The sequence below is a fragment of the Echiichthys vipera genome (genome assembly GCF_963691815.1).
Source record: "Echiichthys vipera genome assembly, chromosome: 13".
NCBI classification, from domain to species: Eukaryota; Metazoa; Chordata; class Actinopteri; order Perciformes; family Trachinidae; genus Echiichthys; species Echiichthys vipera.
Window position 1 is genome coordinate 17,123,376 of NC_139838.1, and position 16,469 is coordinate 17,139,844.

Consider the following 16,469-nt stretch of genomic DNA (forward strand, 5'->3'; position numbering starts at 1 on the left):
AACGCTGTGGTGTTAGTTTTACTTAGTAAAGTGAAAAATGTGAAAACTTCTTCCACCGCTGCTTATTTGCAGCATAGTTTACATGCATACATTGTACTTCTTACTACACAACATTTATCACAAAAGCTACATTACATTTTATTCATTTTCAAAGAAAGCATTTTATAAAATATGCCTATGATACTTTGTTATAAGGTGAACAACCCAACAGTTTGAAAAATCACGTTTCTTCAGCTACATTAAAATTCATGTTATTGTATCTGTGTTTTATGTTAAGTGTGGTTTCATTTTCCAGTCACGTAAGTAGCCGACATCTTCCTATTTGATAAACTGCTTCCCATACTTCAAGCATGGTTTTGTGATGTGATTTGAATGCCCTTTTTAATTAATGATGACTTATTGTGCTTTATGCATTTAAAAGGTCTTCAAAGTTGTCGTTCCACATTGTACCATGGCGTGGTAGTAGTTCTTTCTGTTTATGTGGTAGCACAGTGTCTGACAGCAGAAAACTATTTATAATTTATTTTTTCATTGTGATTTTATGTGCTTATTCTTAAAAACCTCATGTGACAACCAATTGTAGAGACAGTTCAGCATCATACTTATATATAGTGCTTAAATACACAGGGAAAAATAAATAAATAAATAAAATAATAAATTAGAAGTAAGTGAATAATACATTTTAAAAAAGAATGGAAATATAGGCTATATAATGACATTTCCTTTAAAAAAAACCTTGTAGTATATCTGCTGTATAAATACTTGTATTTTGAATAACAATTTGGATAGACTCAAACTAATTTCAGAAAATCAATGTTGAAGGGAATAAAAGTTGGCAGAGATTTTGAAGATTTAGCTTCATGAAATTCCTCTTGTTGTTTTCCTAGTATAGAATGACATATTTTGCTTCCAATTTAATTAAGTGATTGTTTTGTTGATGTTGAAATAATAATTTATTTCCAGAACTCCAAAGTACACTCCCAGAATATGTGTCTGAGAGTTTCTGTTCTTGAAACAAATGTATTAGCGGGAAAAATATTGTGCTAACAAAACAAAATACACGAATAGTGCAGCAAACCATATGATGAGCATCACATTGATAACAATTCGATAACAAATAGACGTAACAACAAAACAAATACATACATAAATAGAGATAAAAAAAATAATAATGATATTTAAAAAAAAAAAAAGGAAGATTAGTAAGATAGACCAGGGGACATGAGCAATGACAATTAAACTGAATTAAATGTATTAAAGTGGGAGCACATATTTATAGTTTTTAAGCTTTCTTGTTATTAGCAGATCACATTGACTTGAAATAAACCTCCAGTCATCTCATGAAAACACAAAAAAAAGGGTTTCACTGTCCTTTGGCAATATTTGATCCAAACAAACAGAATTTGTCGTCAAACCCGACGGAAATCTCGCGATTACATTTGGAGCGCTCTGATTGGATGAGAGCGGTCCAACGGTCGGTCACGTGTGTTGAGGGTCACTTGGCATTCTGGGACACAAACAGTGGTCTGTGTGAAGAGCTTCAGCGGCGTCAACAGCAGCGGAGCCGAGAGACACAACAACAGCCAGCAGAGGAACAGCCGACCGCTGCTTTCATACCGGACTCCTGCGTCTCGTTTGTCGCTCTGTTGTCGGGGAGACGCGTATGAAGAGGGGAGCTAACGGCGGTTCGTGTCTCTGAAATGCAACGGTGGACTTTATTCACGCAGCGAGCTAGTTAGCTAGCGACAGGAGTAAGTTAGCCCTGCAGTGATTTACGCTAGTGCGTTAACGTTAGCTGGATTTGCAACGCTGCTGGAGTCATAAAAGTTGAGGTTCTTGCACTGTCGTCGTCATCTCAGTCCGAAGAAGAGTTGGATTGTTTTGTCACAGTTCTCCTGCCCTGACAGCTCCCTCCCTCCGACTACTCTGTCCTGAGCTGAGGGGGAGCAGCTCTGAATATGGAGAGTGTTTCACACAGAGACAGCAAAACTGGCTATTTGAAGTCACTGGACTTGCACGTTTCCCACCTAGTGTACCCAAGATAAACATTGTGCAATTGGACAATCAATGTGATGGCCAGGGAGAGTGACGGATTTCATCTGTATGTCTCACTGCACGGTTGCATAGCAATGGGCTACCACTGCTGAAGTCCTCTTAAAGGTTCATACTTGTCTCTGTTGAAGCTCAACAAATTCGTAGTGCTAGACATGGACTTGTGGATGTAAAGGCTGTCTGGAAACCTCAACCATCACAGCTGTCTCTAGGTCAGACAGAGCCTTTGCTGCTGGTCCCCTGAGCTTATTTGAGGGGCCAACATGTCAATGTCTGGGTCCACTGTGCAGCTCTTCACCAAGCTTGTCAAGCATGCTGTAGGCAAGGCGCAGATTCAGCTGAACCGCTGGCTGCAGAAGACCGCCACAGATGAATGTGACAAGATTGACATCCTGATATGCAGCGCCTTTGACGAGACAGGGGCCGTCACAGGGAAGTCAGACGGGGACCCTGAGGTCATCAGTGACACAGTGGGAACGACCTTCAGCAACAGTGGCGAGTTCAGACACCCGTGCTGCATCACCACCTTTTGCTTCAAGAGCGCCCTGCTGGCGTGCATCCTGACTGCTGTGTGCTTCTCATCGGTTGCACTGGTTCGCCAATACCTCAAGGATCTCCTGCTCTGGGTGGAGAGCTTGGATAGCCTCGTCGGAGCCTTGCTGTTTATAGTTGGTTTGATTATCGTTTCGTTCCCGTGCGGATGGGGGTACATTGTTCTTAATGTGGCAGCTGGCTACCTCTATGGCTTTGTGCTGGGCATGGGACTTGTTATGGTGGGAGTTTTAATAGGGACCTTTGTGGCACACCTGGTGTGTAAACGACTATTGACTGACTGGGTACTGAACAAGGTTGGGAACAGTGAACAGCTTAGTGCTGTCATACGAGTGGTGGAGGGAGGAAGTGGACTCAAAGTTGTGGCCTTAGCGAGACTCACCCCCATACCATTTGGGCTCCAAAATGCAGTTTTCTCGGTGAGTATCAAAACACTATTACCAACTTTTCAGTTTAAAAGGATGTAAGTCAGTCATGCAGTGTCTGTTGTAAACTGGGTTTAAGCAGAAAGGTCACGGCCAAGAACCAGCCAGGAGGAGAGCTCATTTACCAGTTGAAAGACAGTTCGTCAAATCACTTGCAGTCATGAGAAACCTGTGACCTTTCTGATGAAGGACATTCTTTTCTTTTTACCGGGCCAGCTACCACACAGGGGAAATCATACCTAGCTGGAAACCAGCCTCAAGAAAGAGACCCAGAGTATTGTAACTAGATGCTGATCATTTCAGTTGTGATTCATTTCAGACATTAAACATAGTGGGTGACCTGTTACTTTACTATTAAATAAACTAAGACACAGCTCTAATAGCAAAAAAGAAAATATAATGCCAGCCCCCTAGGACAGGAAACTCATTCCCATTGTAGATGGAGGAAATGCTCCTATGAAATGGATTAAGAAGCAGCAGCAGCAGCAGCAGCAGCTTTATTGAAGAGACTCAAGGTGCATTTATAAAGACAAACAACACAAGTTAAAATAAATACAAGTTTCCACACAGGTGACTGGTGTCGTACAGTACTGAGACGAGGATCTGTCAGCATCGTAATAATAGAAATATGAGAATCATTCAGGCAACTGATAGATTTGTACATCAGATTTCTCAACAAGTGCATGGGACGTGTTGACTCCCATTGCTGAAGGAAGGACATCCATTTGTTTATCAGTTTAAACTATTAATATCAAACTTTTAAGTCCTAGTTTGGGTTTTCATATTTGGCGTTTGTTTCTGAACTCAATAATGATCTGGTGATGTTTTTTTTTCTGTTGAAATCTGAAGTTATTGGCAAAGGCAACCAACACCATGTGACCTACATTATAGCATCATTAAAGCTAAGCAGTATCGGGGTATTGCTTTCACCTGCACTCGTACACCCTTGACCTTCATACACGGCATGAATGATTTATACCCGCAGATTACCCTTCTCAGTCAACTCATTGAAACCTCCATATGGTAAAAGCCTTGAGGGATGTCATTTGTTACTTTATTTTAAGAAATAAACTGAAAGGTCACGCAAGAGGAAATTTATGTTATGTAGCCAGTATTTACACTAAATATTAAAATAATAAGGCTGGAAAATGGAGAAAATAATGTCGTAGCTTCAATGTACTGGAGTAGCAGTAACAGCTAAACAGTATCAGGTTTTGTACCTTAGGAATCTGTGTCTCAACTGCTGCCTGTTTATACCCTCAAGCAAATAACTTCAGAGTTACAGAATGTGCACGGCATATCTACAGTCAAATACGTGACCTGATGAAGATCCAGCTGGGATAAAAGGTCCATTTACATTTGAGTTCAGCATTGTGCAGGGGTTTGTCATTAACACAAATGTTCTGATATCAAATATGAGGCTGGTCAAAATGACTCTCATACAATGCATTACTTTAAAATGACTAACACAAAATGTGTCCAAGGATGACGTCAATAAAAAGGACAAAGTTTAGTTTATTCTAGTTAAACTAGAAGCCAGCCTATTCAAACAAAAAAAAGCAGAATGCACATTTCAAATCGATTAACTTGCCAGAAAGCAAGAGGATTAAGAAGCGGTGAAAGTCATCACCGTATGCCGTATTTCATAGATTCTGTTTAAGTGAATTGTGACACTGTTTTTGTGGAAAAATACCTGTCAATAAGAGAATAAAAATAGTGTTGAGGGCAGAAACCAACAGCAACACAAACATCCAGAAGTGTAAGCAAAGTGGAGAGCTTGAAAGGCATGTATAGCTTAAAGCATGAAGTAGTGGATGCACAGGCCTGAGGCAGGAAAATGAAAAATGAGATGACGTAAGTAAGATTCACAAGCACAGTAATTGCATGTTGCAAAACCGGTAAGCTTTCTGGGGTGAGTGATTTACTTTTAGACATGTCTACGGAAATCGAGTATTTGACTTTGGCTTTTGACACATCCGGCCTATAATAACACTCACTATGTGCAACTCACTCAAAATAGTCTCTGCCGTGTCGGATCTGTATTGACCCATACATTTTGAGCCCATAGCTGGTAGGAGTTTTACATGCTTTCATTATATTGGATGCTGTTTCTAATGATTTGTGACCCATATTGACATGCATGGGTTTTCAAATATTAGAAACTTTGTAGAAAATTATGTAATCAAAACAATAATACCCCTACAGTTTTCTAAATTACTATTAAGTTTACTCAACACATCTCTGTTGACAGTGTCAACAGGACTTATAAGTCAAATGTTTCACGTGTAGTATTATAAATTGGATTGGGTGTCAATGTAGGGGTGTAGATCATATTCCTGTTTTGATGCCTTACTCGTGTTGTCGTATACTAGCATGTTGGGCTGCTTTTTTACAGATCTTTTTGTACTTGAAGAGAGCAATGTATTCATCCTTACAATTACATTTCAAAATTATGATTAAATAGTACACTACAAACACCAGCTTAAGGGCCCTGCTACGGGTTTTGTTGTAAATGTCATTTTTCTAAATAAATGTCAGTTGTAGGGCTGCATTGTTTTCAATATGAATTAATCTGCCCAGTTCTTTTTATATTAATAATTTTGACTAGAAAAAATAATTTCTCACATCTCATGGAGATGTTTCCACATTGCTTGTTTTATTCAACCAGCTATCCAAAGCTCAAAGATATCATTGTACTATCCCTTTTGATAAACAAAAGCATCAAAAGATTCCAGGACTGTAGTCAGAAGTTTACCTGTAAAACAGGTTTTGAGCAGGAATTAGAAACCTAGCAGATGGCTTCCTTTTGCCTGACTGACTTAAACAGCTTCTGTTTGTCATCTGTTTATCCTCTGTGCTCCATGGTTGGGACATAGCTCTGTGTCCAAAGGTTGCAGACAGTGTCTCACTTGTGTAAGGATCATGGCCGTAAGCTTTGACAGTAGTCACAACACTGCACTGACTGTTCCACTCCGCAGAGGTGAAAACGAGGTGTCAAAGTCAAAGGGACAGAGTGTTTACACTGTGATGCCCAGCTGCCACCACTGTCACTGGCATTATTGGTGCTCCACAATCAGTTAGCCAGCATCGAATTAGAAGGCGGGCTAATTGACAGCCTTGTAAAATACTGTTTTTGCTTCTGATTGTGCTAGGTCATTATTATCTACAGGGGAAAGCAGAGAGCACTTTTATGATGAGGGATGGCTGCTACAAAAGTGGGTCATATTTGGTTGTATGCCAGTTTGAATTTGTCATATTTCCCCTGGTTAGTTTCAACTTATGACAGCTATTTGTCTTTGAAAATGCAGCATGTCCGTGCAAATCATTGTCATGACTTTTGAGATTGCTCCCTTTGATATATTTTAGGTTTACAGATTTATAGACAAATAGATTGTTGTCTATTCTTTACTAATGTACCTGCATTTTTGGCAGAGGTTTGACTGGTTCAGTGTCACCACTGTTGGTAGCGACCAAAAACAGAGCCAAAAGAGAGTGAGTATTGGACTTACCAGGTAGCCAGAAACACTGACATAATAATGCAGCTCCTCCATAATTGCTGTAAGTGCAAAGAAGTCACTGTTAATAAGTAGTTCAGGTTTCAGTTTTATTAAACGTTAACACAGAGTCAGTGGTACAATTAAATGTATTTGACAAGAGAACGGGCCAGCTCTGCAATAAATATAAAATAATATTAATAAAGTAGATGGACAATAATAAAAAAAGATACCAATAATAAGGTAAAATGGCATTAATTAGATTGAAAGACCGTAAGATAAAGTGACATCAAGTTGACAGGTAAAATGAGATGAGATAACTAAAATGTAATACTGTTTACATATATGAAAATTTAGGTTGTGTGTAAAAGTAAGTAAGGCATCATTCAAGGTTATTGGGACTGAAGAAAATCAGACTGTCAATTCCTCACACACAAATCTCAGTGTGAAACTTTTTTTTTCTTGATGGAGAAGTGAAGGTCAGACTGGAGCCAGAAGCAGGATAATACCCTGGATCCCCCAGATCACCTGCCTCCTCTGCTACATTTTCCCGTCTTTGCTAGGAGCTTGGACCTGTACACCTTGTAATTGTTCTTATCAGGAGGCTCGTTATTAAGCCTAGCTGATATTGGTGCTTTATTATCTTATTCTCCACAATAAAATGTGAAACTATCCGCGGGTGGGTACTTCTAGGTCCGTGCTGGCTCACTGAAGGAGTTATGTGTTGTCTGCTCTACCCTTGGTAAGCACTTTCCATGGATGAGGCTACATTTCATTGTGCCCCCCTGCTTCTTTCTGCTGAAGTGGATGGTGCTACATTATAGCTGGTAACCCAAAACGACACAAAGACTGCAGTAGTTAGCAAAACAACGAGACAGCTCAGGAAAAATGTTTGTGAATCCTTTGTGGACGGAGTGGGCGTATTCAGGTCCCCATGTGTATTTTATTACATTTTATCACTGCTCGCTGGGCTTGGTCCATCGCTCTGCTGTCATAATGAGCTGATGAAGCAATTGTCAAATTCCTCATGTGATTTATACGACCCTAACTACAGGCAAACAAGCATGTGCAGCCGTTAATTATGCCCTGTTCTTCAACCTTTACTACAAAGGGTAAACTCTAAATAAAAAGGGGAACATTATCACAGTAACAATCCTGAAAATTTACTATGCAGCCAAGGGACCCTACTTTATGTTTTGTTTACGAGCACAAACCTGCATTGCTGCTGCTCTGAATAAATCAGGTCAACCTTAGAATGGGGTGTTTTTCCACTCGAATTTGCAGATTATCTTGATATACAGGCTTGCAGAAGCAAGTAGGAGGTTCACTGGGAATTCTCTGCGCAGTTATAAAAATATCAACTAGCCCTTCCCTGAACATATAATGAGACAGCTGCAAACGCTAGATGCCAGGGTGGGAAGAGACTTCAGATGACATGTGCTTTATAACTCAGGGATGATGGCGATGGAGAGAAAGAGAGTGCATTCCTTTTCTTCTTCTGAGGCTCTCATAGGCTCACATGTCATGTCTCAGAGATCAGCCGGAGGCGTTTTGTGTTGACACATGGTGTAAACACATCAGTGCTTACCTTGCAAGGAGAAAGGCATGTAACATGATTGAAAAAATGCTTCAACAGGATAAACAACTTGATAACATTAGCTTGATTAATCAGATTTTGATAGGGTCGATGTCCTTTGAAGTGTAACCCAGGTTATAATCAGTGTGCAGTGTGATAACAGGAGAGGGTTTAAGATGTATCACTGTGATGAGACAGACCTGATAGCATTTTGGCCAGGGCAGTGTTTTGCAGGAATACACCACGGCCCCTGACACACCGCTATCAGCCACAGTGCGGTCATAGTGCACACACACATCGGCTTATGTCATCACCCAATCAAGGGATCAAGGGTGACAGCAGCACAGACACTTGTTTATATTTAGGTGGGTGTGCAGACCTTTTTAATTGAATTTCATTGCTAGGCAACGGTCTTGGTCCTTGTTAACTTCCTGTCAGCTGACAACGTTCACATACACTGCAACAGGAAATAAACTGGGACACATTTGATATGTTTATGTTTACATCTGTGAAATGGTCTTACAGTTAAAATTATATACTGGGTGTGTGGTGACATGTCATGCTTCATGGTAAATACACAGGAAAGTACCAAGACCTTGGCTTAAAATGAATACATCTACCTCACATACATCAGCCTCTATATATATATATATATATATATATATATATATATATATATATATATATATATATATATATATATATATAATATTATAGCTGTGTATGTATTTTTAACAATATTTTATTGTGAAATCTTGAACAATACATACATAGATATTTACATGTGTATATATACAAAGTACACAAAAAATGGAAGGAAATAAATTAAAAAAAAATGATAATTATAAAAATGAAAAGATAGAAAAGTCTACATACGAGCTAAGTAGGTACATACATCATGAATTAGGATATTCTATGTTTCATTTGGGAGTCTTGTACTTGAGTCCATTCAGTATATTTATCTGAATGAGAGCGCACCAGTTACACTCTTTTACTCAGTGACTCCTCTGGTCGACCTCTTTAGTTTCTACAACACAGTTATTTAAGTATTAGTAGTGAAATTAGGAGGTGTCGTATAAATAACTGACAAAAGTTCAGTTCAAAGCGGTGTGCACCGCACTGCACAGCTCTGCAATGTTATTGCATATTTTTCTCCTGCCAATGTAGAGCTAAAATATAGTATAGTTGTAGTGTAGTGTGGTAGAATATTTCTAAAGTTTAAAATATGTTTCTCCATTTTCAGATCACAGACGTGTCCTTGCCAAACTACCTGGTGGCCTCCTCCGTGGGCCTGCTGCCCACTCAGCTTCTCAACTCTTACCTGGGCACCACACTTCGCACCATGGAGGACGTCATCGCTGAGCAAAGCGTCAGCGGCTACTTTGTGTTTAGCCTGCAGGTAAACTGATGGTGATAATACATTAAGTGTGTGAATATATTTATTTTTACATGTCATGATAACCTAGGATTTGTTCTGTGGTTTGTTTTTTTTACTCCTCCCTCATACTCAAAATACATTGTGTCCCAAGCCTGTCAAACCTTATCTTAGTTCACAAGCATTGACATCTGCCCATCCCTTAAGTCTTAAGTTACGTAACTGTCAAGAGTAGGAATTCTAAGCCTTCTGTATATATGCAAAATATGCCAACAGTCCTGTTCAGCTCACCACAAAGTCCTTTGACGCTGTCAGCACATCACCAACACCTGTTCAGCTTTAACCCTCACTAGTGCTGATCCATCATGGTTTGTTTCTTAGTTCACCATTTGACAGGTTTACGGGGGTCAGAGGCCATAGGTGAGTTTAAGATTAGATAGATATCAGCAACAGCTTTCATGCAGAACTGAAAGCTATTGCTCCAAAGTGACAACTGGCCGTAATCACACAAAACCCCTTTTGGACACTGGTGGTGTCATACTCCATTTGGAAGAACCCAGTTATCTCTTACTTTTTCTTACCTGCCAGGATACACATACACAAACATATACATAGAAACATTTTTTTCTTCAAGGACAAATGTATAAAAGAATTAAGTAAAAAAGTAAACTAGTTCACAATGACACACTTTGGGCTCCAATATCCACTTATTTATTGCACCTTGAATAGAATATATTTTCAGAATACATCTGTGTTTGGCTCATCAAACACAAGAAAAGACAACATAAAACATAAAGTCATATGTAGCAGACAAGCGGTTAATGAGACAAACACATAGACAAAGTCATATTCAAACAGTGTCAGTGTCTTTAGCTTCAATCTCATCAGTGAGTTATATACAGACTTTTGATGGCACTTGGGATGAAGGACATCTTGAATGCATTTTTAGTCGGCAACGCTCAAACTGGCTGAAGAGAGGATGGGAGCTATCCGCCAGGATATTCCTCACTATCTTCCTGTCATTTTGTAAAAACTTGAGTCAAGAGCTTCTGGGGTTTTCCAACTATTTCATTTGACATTGACACAATCCTATAAATTTCATTCTTAGATCTACAGTTTAGGTAACCGAAGCAGGCAGGGAGATGAAAAGTAAAGACACTCAACAATAATCTAGTAAACTACTGTAGTTCTAAAACCGACTAACAAACACCGAAGCCACCAAGTTTATGCAGAAGATTAAGTCTCTGTGAGCGTCTGTGTGACATTTTGAGCACAGCTGCTCTTTATCAGACTGCAGTTGTGCTCGAAGTGTCACCTGGGTGCAATAAATGGGTGGATATTGGAGGAGCCCTGCACTGTGCAAGCTATTTATTTATTTACTTCATGATTTGCTCACTATTGGCTCAGTACCTGCCCTCTTTTTTGGTTTGGATGTGATTGCATAGAGCTCAACAGTGTTGTTCAGGAAGTGAAAATCCAATTCATTTTCTGCATCAGTATTTTGATTATTAGCTATAATATCTTAACCACTAATTGTAGACTTACAATAGAGCATATTCAGGTTATTACATTTATTCTGTCGTGCCTCCTTGTACTTTAAAATAGAGAACTCCTGAATAAAATGGAGTTTAGTTTACCACTACAACAAAAATTCAAGCTTAAAAAATGATTAAGAAAGCAAAACGAAACAAAAAACGATGCTGTACGCAGCTGTTTTGTGCCGGTGTGACTTCCTCTTCTGTCCTCTGCAGATCGTCATCAGCATCGGCCTGATGTTCTACGTCGTGCACCGGGCGCAGGTAGAGCTCAACGCAGCCATCGCCGCCTGCCAGATGGAGCTGAAGTCGTCACACATGAACGGCTCGTCCACCAATCACAGTGGCTTCACCTACTGCAGCAAGAGGGCGACAGTCGGTGGGGGGAACTGCATTAACGTGGTGTGACCGCAAATTGACACACAAGGCCGTAGCCCGTGCGACTCGTGGTCACCGTATTAAAAGACCGGGGAGGTTAAGGGGAACCCAAGTTTACACGGCGTCTGAAACGTGGTGGTGGTGGCGTGGATTATAATTTTCAACATCACATTCGGACCACCCTTGCGAGTAAACCCTGAAAGTGTACGACTTTAGTTATTACGATGTTTTAGATATGTGGGACCACGCAACTTTTTGAAGAAAAGGTGCAGATGGAAATAGTTTTTTGGTACATCATCTTGGGAGGTTTTTTCTTTTGATTAAGGTACTTCTTAACCTATTCTTAACTTAATTAACTCTGTTACAGGAGATGTCAATGAAATAATAATGTTTAAAAGATACTAGAGGTGGCTGAGTGAGTGGGTCATTAAAAACCATAGCTAGGCATTAACCGCCGGCTTACACTATGAATGTGCAATTTGGAGCTTTCTAGAGAACCAAGGAATTATTTTTCCATTTCAGTATCAAGAGAATGCCAACCTATGCACCTTTCTTTCATACTACATCTGTTTTTGTTTTACTTTGAGAGAATCATGATCCGTCTCACGCCATTCTCGATTCACAGTAAAAATAATAAGAGCCTTATTAATATTTGTAAAAGATTTGGCTTTTTTTTTTTTTAGTCCAGTTCATTTTTTAAGTGTCTTATTTTTGGACTATGGAGAGAGGGGAAAATCTCTCACCCAGCATGTGTGATTCCTGCTGGCTTGAGACCATCACATCAGCTGAATTGGCCTTGACTGCCCGGAGATCATTACGGCGCTTCTGCAGTTTTGATGAGAGCAGCTGGGGAGGGAGAGCAGGTTTCACAGCAGGAAACTCAGGAAAAGTTGAAGTGCAACGTGATCAGCTCCCCGGCAGCACAGCCACATGTTCTGCTACAGAAAGACTCTCACACTGAGCTGAAACCGCTTTCCTGTAAATGTTTAGAATTCATTTGATTTGATTTTACATTCTTGTTTTATTTGGCTCTGAGATTATCCATTATGAGTATTACATTGTTTTTTGCTCAAGATGATAGTTCTGACAATTCTGTGCAATACATCAAAGATAGGTTTCAAAATGGCATGAATGTCGTATTTCAGTGCTGGAACCAAACTAATCAGAAATGCTCTCATGCATCAAAATAACACAAACCTGGATCTATGTTTATTTAAGGGTTTCCTTATATTATAGATGAGTAAGCTAGATGAGATGAAGAGGCTGTAATCTTTTACGTGCCATAGTTTGATAAAGCTTATCAGTCGCCATGACACTGGCCCCGCCTAAGCTGAGGCTTGATGTGACTTATAACTGACTTTATTTTATTACTTAATGTTGCTGGTAATTATAGAAATGTGAACAATTTGTGTTTTCGCTCTTAATAATACAACAAAGCTTTCATATTGTAGGTTCTCTTGCACAGTCCACTACAACTGACAGACATTATTTTCATACAGATAATTTAAACCCGGAAGTGGTTTGGTTCGTCAAAAGTGAAACGGATGTGTCTCAGAAGCCGACAATCAAACACAACAAGGACACTAAGTGATGAATGTGATAATATTTTTAATTTTTTACATGAATTATTGTGATGCTGCTCCTCAGACAAAGTCTGATTGAGGAATAATAAGGGCTCCTATATGAAATATCCATCTTTATGTCCCTGTATTTGTAATGCTGACATAGCATTTTTTTCCTTTTCATTTTTGTACTAATGTTTTTCTTTCTCTCTTCAAAGCCAGATAAAATGTTCGCCCTACACATTCCATGCTTTCAGTCCTCTTTAAAGCTGTAGAGTTTTATGCTTAATGTTGGATGAAAGAGCCCCTTCCTGTCTGAATTTAGCAATAATGTTTGAAAGTCAAAAGCAAAAAAATATAAAAGAAGTCTTACCAATATGACCCATTACCAAGTGTAGGGAATAGCTGTTTACTTAAGATGTTAAAGATCTGCTCCTTAACGTTTTTGTTTGTTTGTTTATTCAAAAGTGAACAAAAACTGCATTTGAGTTGTTAGATCATTCACGTTTCAACTGCAAGGTGAAGTATTAATATTTCCAGGTTTGTGTTTAAGTGTTCAGCCTGCCTGTTACTAGGGCTGGGTATTGGTACTCAATACCCTTTTAAGGTATCGAACAAAATAAGTACCAGCACCTAGTAGTAGTAAAACCCCTCCAGTCCAACGATACCTTCATTCGACCCTTTTTATATCCAGATCTAGAAACAAAACGAGCATTTGTGTGGTTTTGCTCTTGGTCGATTTCATGCGACGTGTGATTGGCCCACTACCGCAGCAGCTACAACCCATACAGTTGGTGGTGTGGTGAAGCGAGCCCAAATAATACTTCAGTGTACAGTTATTTAATAAATATAATAATTTGAACACTTTCAAAATGTATCTGTATTAAGATCGTTTGGCTGGGGAGGAGTGGTAGTGGCACTTTACGCAACTGAATGCTTTCATTCACATGAAGGGTATTTAATGAAGGAGCAAATGGTTTCAAATGACATAAGCTGTGGATATCTGGATCCTTTGAAGGGCATTGGTGTTGGTACTTTTTAGAACGATACCCAGTCCTACCTGTTGCCTCCCGCTGCCTCTGACGGACATTTCTGTGCTGCCGATGATGTGGATGAGACACATAAACATCTGTGACTAAAACAGCCACTTCAGATTTGTAACACCTTCTTTGGAGAGTCTCTAAACCTACTGATTGCTCATAGACCCTCTCGCTCCTGTCACATTAAAAAAACCCTCCTGAATCCAACCCAAACCCATTTCCCAGTTTCTTACGTGAATTGAAAGTTTACGAGGAGAGATGAGTACATTTTATGATTTATAAAATCTGCTCACAACTCTCACTTTCTCATTTTTTTAAAGGTGCGGACATTATTTCTCTAAATACACAACGATTTCACCTGACAGCGGTGTCTCTCCAAGTGTGATTCAACAAAGCTGTTCTGTTCAGAAGTGGACGTTAAACTTCGTTTAATGCAAAAATCAAACACATGAAACTTTATCGGCCACACTCGATAATATTTTTGTCTCAACTGGGATTTCGGAAACTTGATATTGTGGCAAAATCAGAAGCTTTACAGTGAATGCTTTGGTTCCTCCTAGGTGGGCTCTACTTAACTTAGATATAGTTATGCAACAACTGATTCCCAAGGGAAGTATATTTCATAGACATCCACACAAGACCTGCATCTGGGATGTAACTGCACACACAACTGGACTGTTAAAGATGAGTACAGTGTGATACCATTAAACTTAAGGGTCATGTTAAAGGTCTCGTTTGGTGCTATGAAATGCAATACTTCCCATCTGTATCAAGTGCATTACACATATACTGTATTTTGTAATACAGAGAATTTTACAGTGTATAAATATTGATATTTATCACTGTACGATGCTTGTTCAGTGTTATTTATGAGAGAGAAAATAAAACCTGTCAGAATTTCTTACAAAGTTGTTTGGTTTCTTTCATTCTTTTTATCACACATATTTTAAAAAATCACCTTTTGTGACAATTAACAGAATAATAATCACTATATTTTTAATTCAAGTTAAAGTATTTACTTTGTGCAGATAACCCCAGTAATAAACATCAATATTAATCAAACCGACAGCCTTTTGGGATATGCACTTATTGGCTTTCTGTCAGAGTTGAATGAGAAGATTGATGCAACTCTCATGTATGTATGCTCAATATACGGCTATCATTAACAGCGATGTTTACATGAGAAAGGCATCAACCTCATCTAACTCCACCTGTAAGTGTGTTTCCCAGAATATAGAGCAGGTTGAGGTGTTATATAAATTCTGTGAAAGTATCAAAACACTCAATCCACAGAGAAATGAACACAGCCTGTATTCAGAAACTGTGCCCTCAAACAAGCCATCAGGCCTTCTGTACTGTTCTGATGTCACAACTTCATATATATAGGTAGAAAGTGCAGTTATTCCCCGGCTGCAGTGAATGGTGCAGAGATGCCGAGAGCACAAACGTGCAAGACCTGAAAACCCTGACCAATCAGAGCAGAGAAGGGTTCTTAAAGCGACAGAGGCTAAAACAGACAGTAAGAGAAAAACAATGTGTTTTTTAAAAATGTAAACCTGTTCTAGTATAATCCCAAAATGAACCTAATTTGAACATAATATGGGACCTTTAATGTTTTAATTCTGGTCTGCCCCTCTTTTTGTTGAATGATTTACAGCCCAGGATACCTTACGTAATACCCTATCTGTTTGTCTTCACTGCACTTTCAGTCAACCTTGTTTAAGAGGAGCTTAAATCAGCCTCACTATCCTTTGTTGAACGGCCAAAAAAAAAATCCCCCTCTCCATCATAACCTCAGCCTCAGATCCTAGCAAAAGTGTTTTAAGGCTTTAATGTTACCTGGCTTCATCCTCAAACCCTTTGAGAGTGATGGGAGACAAAATGTTCTTGCTCAGAAGGTTTCCCCTTATCTTGCAAACCTCTAAATAACTGTCACTCCTCAAATATGCAGCAGCAGTGGCAGCAGCAGCAACACTGTGTGGCCAGAAATAATGCTGGCTGCTGGGGCAGTTTGTCACAGTGATTTTGAAGGGAAGTAGTGATCGATGTGGCAGTGGCGATGTAGAGCGGAGCACCACTTAGACTTGCCCTTGCCTTGCCTGTGACAAGCTAGCTGTACAGGGGGAGGTGGGTGTTTGTGTGGACGGCGTCTGACAGACACGGTCCAGATAGATCCTGCTTGTGAACAGTGCTATGCCCATGTAACTACAACCACACATACAGTAGGAAAAGATGCCCACGGCCATCTCCTTGGATCCCGTCTACATATCGTCTATCAATCACACACTAACAAGCCTGACTCATCTTGCATCATCTCTGTTACCAGGAGCACAGATTTGTCTGCTGCCCTCACACTCCCGGGCTCGAGTCAGATCTGTGTCCGCTCCATCATTGTCCAACCCTGCCTCAAAGGACAAACCTCACCCAAGAGCCTCCAGGCCAGCGCACGATTATGTCCACACAAAACCAAGAACATTCAT

General features: G+C 39.6%; 1 protein-coding gene across 1 annotated transcript; it reads left to right on the forward strand.

The window, feature by feature from the left end:
- The first annotated feature begins 1,543 nt into the window (after positions 1-1,543).
- On the forward strand, positions 1,544-14,861 carry tmem64 (transmembrane protein 64). Its single transcript, XM_083925943.1, has 3 exons — positions 1,544-3,023; positions 9,343-9,498; positions 11,226-14,861. The coding sequence occupies exons 1-3, from the start codon at positions 2,316-2,318 to the stop codon at positions 11,415-11,417; spliced, it is 1,056 nt and encodes a 351-aa protein (XP_083782069.1). The 5' UTR covers positions 1,544-2,315; the 3' UTR covers positions 11,418-14,861.
- The last annotated feature ends 1,608 nt before the right edge of the window (positions 14,862-16,469 follow it).